This window comes from Lynx canadensis, chromosome E1 (assembly GCF_007474595.2).
Source record: "Lynx canadensis isolate LIC74 chromosome E1, mLynCan4.pri.v2, whole genome shotgun sequence".
NCBI classification, from domain to species: Eukaryota; Metazoa; Chordata; class Mammalia; order Carnivora; family Felidae; genus Lynx; species Lynx canadensis.
In genome coordinates, this window is record NC_044316.2 from 52,905,610 (window position 1) to 52,912,910 (window position 7,301).

At 56.8% G+C, this 7,301-nt stretch overlaps 1 protein-coding gene across 1 annotated transcript; it reads right to left on the reverse strand.

Moving 5' to 3' along the window:
* Positions 1–306: 306 nt before the first annotated feature.
* CPSF4L (cleavage and polyadenylation specific factor 4 like) lies at positions 307–6,791 on the reverse strand. The gene is made up of 7 exons (XM_032595714.1): positions 6,689–6,791; positions 6,091–6,141; positions 5,185–5,337; positions 2,112–2,207; positions 1,084–1,177; positions 568–607; positions 307–381 (listed from the first exon to the last, which is right to left on the reverse strand). Exons 1-7 carry the CDS (start codon positions 6,789–6,791, stop codon positions 307–309), a joined length of 612 nt encoding a protein of 203 aa, XP_032451605.1.
* Between the last annotated feature and the right edge of the window lie 510 nt (positions 6,792–7,301).

A 7,301-nucleotide genomic window follows, 5' to 3' on the forward strand; every position in this document is an offset into this window, starting at 1 on the left:
ACTGCAAGTGCTGGGCTGTACAAAAATAGGCAGTGGCCCGATCTGGCCCCCAGGCTGTAGTTTGCTGACCCCTGATGCGGGTGCTCGTCGGTGCTTGGTAGCAGTGGGAAGAGTATGTGTTCCCGCAGGGACCGGGCACAACCAGGATGGCCCCGATGCAGAGGAACGACTTTGGACCGCAAGCCCGGAGCTGGGCCCCTTGGTCTTTATCAAAAAACCACACACGTCGGGCGCCTGGCTGTCTTAAGTTGGAGGAACATGGCGACTCTCGATCTCAGGGTCGTGAGTTGGAACCCCACAGGTTGCTTACACACACATGCCGCCCACTAAGGAGAATTCGAGGGCTGATGAGCTGAGCAGGGCCGCTACCTGCCGCAGAGGCTGCCGAGGTGGGAGGGGGTCTGGGCCGTGGCAGGTGCCTCTCCCGGGACGGGTACTTGGAGCGGATCGTGCGAGGGTGAGGGCAGCTGGGCGTAGTGCGGTGCCAGACAGAGTAAGTGCTCTCCAGGGAGCGCGTGCGGTAAAGGGAACGAAACACCCCTGCCCCCTCCCTGCCTGCACACTCACCTTCGTGAAACTCGGGTTGAATAAAAGATTCATCTTGGGACTGAGGGAAGTACAGAGAGAGAGAGAGAGACAGTTACAGCCTGGCTCCAGCCCTCCATCACCTGCTCATTAGCGTGCTCCTCGCCAGCCTACTGCAGATTTCCGGTTTCTGAGCCCCCTGGGGAAGGAGCCCATGCCCCAGCCGGGGGATGATGGAGAACTGCAGAGGGTTGGGTGGGTTTTAAGTGTTTCTGCTCATTTCTAGAACAGTTTGGGAAGAGCTACATGCCTGTCAGCCCCGCACAAATACACATGAACAGCCTGGGGTAGAGTTTGGTGCAGCACCTGGGAGGGGGGGGGCGGGGGGGGGGCAATGCAGGGTGAGTTAGCAAGGAAATCACTGCAGGGGGGAGGGGGGGCATGCTCACCAGACACTTCATTTTCCACCTTGGACCAGTGAAGGTATAGAAGGATCTAGATCCAGAAGCCAGAAAGCAGGCACCGTACTAGAGTTGCTAATCCAGGTGTCATACTTACTGTGCAAATTGGCACCTGGGTCCCTCGGGGCAGAAGCCCACGAAGTAGTTAGCGCACATGATCTTACGGACATGGCGGTGTTTGCACAGGGGACCTGCTGGGCAGAGAACAGCCAGAAACGCACATGACAGATCTCACCGGGAGGGTATGGCAGTCATAGCTCTCCACTTAACAGGGTATATAAACCTTGTCCTTTCCTGCCCAAAGCACCTGCTTCCTAGCCACGTGACTGAGAGGGGAATGGCCACCTCGGAATGTGCTGGGTGGGTGCCAGCTGGCCAGTGCTGAGCAGTGGGGTCGGAGGCGTCCCTGACACACTGCATCTTGGAGGATTTACGTGGTTGTAGACTGTCATTTGTCACCTTTACTTAGCTCCAGAAGCTACAGCTGAGGAAAGACTAACCCCACCACAGCTTACTAATTGTCCCCTAAAATGCCCCCAAAGGAACACTGCCGAGGACTCAGAACAGTGCACCTGAACACCAATGAAAGTAAAGGGCGCAGTACTCAGAGCACAGGGACTCCAATGGGGGGACCCTGCCTCTTAATGGGGCAGGTGGAGTACGCTTAGGTGACAGCACCCCCCCCCCAGGTGGGTAAAAGAAATAGACAAGAGAATGCATGTGGTTGGTCTCCCCTGGACCAGACCCGATGCCAAGGGCTTCCTGTGAGGTCCTATATCTGCCAGCTCAATAACCCTACGAAGGAGCTGTTTCCCCTTTCCATAAGTGAGGAGCCGCGTTCAGCAATTCGTTCAAGGTCACGCAGCTGATACATTCTGAAGTCACTGGGATCTGAACCCAAGTAAGCCCGCTGGGAGAAGCCATGCCAGGCTGAATGTTACAATACACAGAGGGTTCTTTTCCACCAGAGCGAGCCTGGGGGAGAACTATGGAAAGGTCTTCCGTTGGGATTTTAACCCAGGAGCACACCCCCACGGGGCCTTATCAGGAATATGCATCCTTCCCCTGCTGGGGACACCCCCCACATCGTGATCACCTAGTGCTCCCTTTCCATCGGGGCCTCACCATCCTTGCAGAAACCTTGGTCATACCAAGGACAGTCCCGGGTCTTGAAAGCTGGCTTCACGTGGAGAAAGGGACATTCCTTGTTGTTGCAATCACCTGAAAAGTCCAGCATTCTTTAAAAACGGGCTCATCTTAACGCTCATTTCCACCCTCCCCAAAGTGGACTGACCGCCTTGCCTAGCCTCCACTTGCCTTCCTTCCATCAGCAGCAGCTTTTAGAAGACAGCAAGGATTTTCTAATCCTTCTTGCAAACTAAGAAGAATGGATCCCAATACTACTTGCTAAGTAGGACTTGGGTAAGAATAAACACATCTGGAAGAGCAGAGGCAGGGCCAGATATCCAGAGGGAGGGACTGGAACGGAAGGCATCTGGAGGCCACCAGAGAGGAAGGAACGAAGAAGCGGCGGGGAGAGGAGAGCCAGAGCGAGCCCCTAAAGATCCAAGAGGACACAGTGTGGATGCGTTTCAATCAAGGCCCTCTGTGCTTTGTCTCTGCGACGGAGACCTACGGTGCTTCTAGAACCAGGGTACAGTCCTTTCTGGCGGACAGGCCAACAAGACCAGCTCCAAAGCTGGCGGTGGTCTGATGCTAGATGCTACACAGGGACCCCTGTGGTTGCCCGATGCCTGTGCTATAAGCTGTGGGTTATAGACCAAGACTCGGGTCCTCTAGAAGGAGTCAGCCTCGTGGGACAGACCACTGGAGAATTGTTGTAAGAACACTCTTAGATTTCTTGCAGGAGCCCAGGGCTCTGAAGGAGCGTGAGGAGGAATCAGTTCATCTTTCACCTCATGTGAGTAGAGAATTGGTGGATGCTTCCAATCCCATCCTCCTTAAAAGCCTACAACTCACGGGTGCGCCCGGGTGGCTCAGTCGGTTGGGCGACTGACTTCGGCTCAGGTCATGATCTCATAGTCTGTGGGTTTGAGCCCCGTGTCGGGCTCTGTGCTGCCGGCTCGGAGCCTGGAGCCTGCTTCGGATTCTGTGTCTCTTCCTCTCTCTGCCTCTCCCCTGCTCACGCTCTGTGTCTGTCTCTCGATAATAAATAAACGTTAAAAAAAAAAAAAAAGTCTACAACTCGGTGCTTCTCACAGCCAAAAGGACTTGATGGTGTTTGCCCCATTGGTTTTCAAACTTCTCCAGAGATCTACTTAAAGGTCGCCCTTCTGCAAAGCAGGTTTCACCGCTGATGCCTAAGAACAGTTTGAAATCACCATTCCCTCCTGGCCTTCCCGCCTCACAAACGAGGACAGCAGTGCTCAGAGAGGGGAAGTGCCGTGTGCAGCCAGGACAGAGTGCAGCCTCTGGGCTCCCGCCTTTTGAGGAATGGAAGTGACATCCCTCCCCTAGGGCTGGCGAGCATTTGATCTAGGAGGCAGCGGGCGGGCGGAGGCAGCGGCGGGAAGTCACCTGCCAGTGCAATGCTGTCTTTCTGTCCTGGCCTGGATGCGCCACGCTGCATTCCTCTGGCGGCCAGCAGGTGGCACCCGCGCCTCACCCTCCAGTCAGCCTTTTCGGAGTCCCCCAGGTAGCTGTTAGAAGAGCCCAGCCAGCTGCAGGGCCCAAGACCCTGGGCCCCCTCAGCTGCCCCTTCCCACTCCAACACCTCCCAACATAATGTTCTACATAAAACAGTTTACTTCCAATAAGAACGATAATTACTTTGGGGCGCCCGGGGGGCTCAGTCGGTTAAGCGTCTGACTTCCACTCAGGTCAGGATCTCAGTTTCCGTGAGTTCGAGCCCCGCATCAGGCTCTGTGTTGACAGCTCAGAGCCTGGAGCCTGCTTCGGATTCTGTGCCCCCCCCCCCTTTATGCCTCTCCCCCACTGGTGCTCTGTCACCTTCTAGCTCTCAAAAATAAATAAATGTTATAATTTTTTTTTAATGGTAAGTGGCATTTTTAAATGAAAGAGGTTTATTTAGGTGCTGACCAAGGGAAGCTGAGCTTCAGGTAAACTCTGTCCTTCCCTTCCAAGAACACATGCAGGCTGCGGGACCTCAACTCCCAGCAGGCAGGACACAGAATTTTGGCCTGGGAGGAGCTCTTTGGGGATGCTTCGCCTTCTTCCCAAATAGCCGGGACCTCCCCCCACTGCCCCCCCGCCACTGGCACTGAGGGCAGCTTACCCCAAAGCTGCCCCAGTCAGAGACGTCCCTGAAGACTGTGGCAGCTCTCTGTCCCTCCAGGTCACTCTTTTGGAACACAGTTTGAAAAGCACTGGACTAGATAATCCTTAAGGCTCCTTCCAGCTCTGGAAAGCACTGAGCTGTAGAATTTCACTGGGAAGATATTTTACAAGATCTGAGGCACACTTGCCGATTGAATCTTAAATGAGGTGGCAAGTGGTTGTGGCTTCCTGCCCCGGGCAGCCCTGTGCACGACAAAAGGAGGTCTGAAAGCCAGAGAGAAGGAGGACACTGGTCCCAACCCGACCACACAAGATAATTTTAGAGGCTGTGCTTCTGAACCTCATGACTGTATGTTTACAGTGACCCTGCATTGCCAATAAGAGATGCTAGTTTTCCGCTTACGGAAGCAATGCAAAGTTTTCTTCTAAAATAACACTCTGTAAAACAAGACAGTCGGAAGAATCGACAGTGACACAGGTCAATGGCACAGGTGCTTTCTGTGTTTGGCAAGCATCGTGAAAGTGGCTTTCAAATCCTGCTGTTTGGGAAACGCTGGCCCGGACCCACCCCGGGGACAGAGACACGGCCCATTCCAGGCTTATTTCCGGACAGTCAGTCCGGGTATGTGATTAGCCAGGACTGCAAAGGGAAACAATTCAGCCTTTGAGTCCAGCCTCACCCCACCCTTCCCGTGGGGGTGGGGGTGGGGGTTACTAGCGTGTGCCCGAGCCTGTGGGCCAGTGAAACAGGGATCCCAGAGTACAGTTCCACTGTTCCTAGGGGGCTGGAAAAGCAGGCGCCTGGGGCTCAGAGAGGCCCGGTCGGCCACCGGAGACATACACGGTCTCCTTTGGGCTTCCCTGTCACACGTCTTCCTGTCTCCCCAGTCCCCACTGCCAACCCCCCTAGGTAAGGGCCGGAGCCAGGAAGGGGCGTTACCGAACTTGGAGTAGAAGTAGCACTCGGGCATCCTGGTGGCATCGTACTGGTGCAAGAAGTTGCACTGGTCGCCCTTCTTACACAGTCCCCGCAGCCAGTGCTTACACACCACCATCTTCTCCCCTCGGTTGTGCCGGAGGGGACAGAGCTTCCCTGGGAACAGCAGAGCAGCCAGCTGGGAGCACCCCCACCCCCTGCTTGCCTGGGATTCCCGAGGAGCGTGCCCCTCGTCCATCCCGTCGCCTGACCCCTGGTGGAGGCCACACGGAGGACGGGCTGTCGTCTTAGCACTGCCACACCTTTGCCCAAAGTTTCCTCTCTGCCTGGCCTGCCCTCGTGCTTCTCAAACCCCGGGAAGCCCCAGGGGGTCAGGACAGCTCCCAGCAGCCTCACAGCCCCCCTCTCCTCCAGGCTCGGGGTGGGGCTCCTACCAGAGAGCAGAGCCGTGGCTCCAGCCCGGGACCCCCACCCAGCACGGCCCCTGGCACACAGTGCTTGTTAAGGGCCTGCTAAAACCAGGTCTCAGAAACCCCCCTCAAAGGTTGTGTTTCCTGACCCCGGAGACCTAACGTGCTGACCTAAGAGCCGGCTTTGTAACTAACAACTGAGAAGGAAGTAGAAATGTCCTGTGTGACTCTGTTACCTTCTTACGGGGGGTACGGCCATCAGCAGGAAGGATGCCCCAGTTCCCAAGTTCCTAAACAGGACCAGCCTCATGCTTGGCCACCCCTCTGATAGAATGTGAGGGTTGCTGGGAAGGGGTTCTTGGTAAATAGTCCTACCCTCACCCGGCCAATGACTCGCTTGGGTGTGACCTTCCACCAGAGCACTTGGATTTCTTTGCAAGAGGGCGTGGATGTGTAGACGGCCCCAGCCCCCCACGCCCCGGTTCACCTGCTGACCCACCTTTCTCACAGAGCCCTTTAGCGAAAAAGTTGCACACGGCTGAGCCCGACTCTAGAACGGGAAGAAGGAAAGAGAGAAGGTAGCTTCACCAGAGGCTGCCCCTGCCAGGGGGGTTTTCCTCCTCAGGAAGTCCCTACCCACCCCCACCCACCCCCCGCAACCCTGAACCTCCCCAAAGCTTGGGCCTGGGGGCTAGGGCCTGGCTCTTTGGATGCTGGCCTCCAGAACCAGCCTCAAGACCTCAACACCTAAGCCCCCAACTCTGAAACACAGGTGACGGAGGGGCCCAAGGCAACTCAGGAGGCCAATGTGGACTTTCCTGGCTTCTCGCCATTCCCTTTCTGTGTCTCTCCGCTTTCCCCGTCTGGAAAATGGGCTGCCTGGAAGTCAGCTCCATTCTCCTGGAATCCTGGAGAGTATGTAAGAGGGGAGCCCTCAGCCCCTGAGAAGGGGGGTGCTGAGCTGAGAATCACGGGTGGCAGGCCCCAGTCCCCAACTCGGCCCCCCTGGTGTGCCGCAGTGAAGGGGCTGAGCGGAGAAGCCCAGAGAACGGCGCAAGGTCCCCCAGGGGGACGGCTGACACCCTGTCCTCACTCACTGTCCATGCCCTGGAAAGGCAGGAGTCCAGTGCCCTTTTGCATCTCTACATCCTTCTCGAAAGTGAAGGTGAACTGCTCTAGCCCAGCAATGATCTCTTGCATCTTCCTTCTCCTGCCGAGCCGCCCAAACCTGCTCAAGCCCCTGCAGGTGCACCCTATATAGCTCATCAGAGGCCCTTAAGGGGGCAGGGTCTGGTGCTGCCCCCCTCATCCCCGGATGCCAGTGGCCAGGTGACAGCTGGGCTGCTCTCTAGGCACAGCTGTCTTCTTACTCCCACCTGGTGCAGGTGCAGACGCCCCGGGGCCCCGCGCCCTCGCGCGGTGTACCTAACATCCCGCTCACAATGCGCGCCGCTGGGGAAGAATTAGCAAAGCCGCACGTACGCACGCACGCACGGCGTATGCGCAGACATTACCAAACCTGTGCTCAGTCTTTCAACATGAAGACAAAGCCACAGGTTAGCCTTGAGCAGAGTTGCACAAACCGACCACAGCGAGGCTGTTCTGATTCCCAGGAGCTTGGGGGCCAAAGGGTGAGGGGGTGGGCGGGGCAGGGGTGCAGAGGGAGGGAGCCCCCGCCCCCCCCACCCCGCCTCCCCGCTTCCCTCCAAT

Bases quoted from the DNA above. Each gene is read 5' to 3' on its own strand.
- CPSF4L (XM_032595714.1), bottom strand. From the start codon at position 6,791: ATGCAAGAGATCATTGCTGGGCTAGAGCAGTTCACCTTCACTTTCGAG. The intron at 6,142-6,688 runs GTGAGTGAGGAC...TTCCCGTTCTAG, and splicing joins GCCTTTCCAGGGCATGGACA to AGTCGGGCTCAGCCGTGTGC. The intron at 2,208-5,184 runs GTAACGCCCCTT...TGGACTTTTCAG, and splicing joins CTACTTCTACTCCAAGTTCG to GTGATTGCAACAACAAGGAA.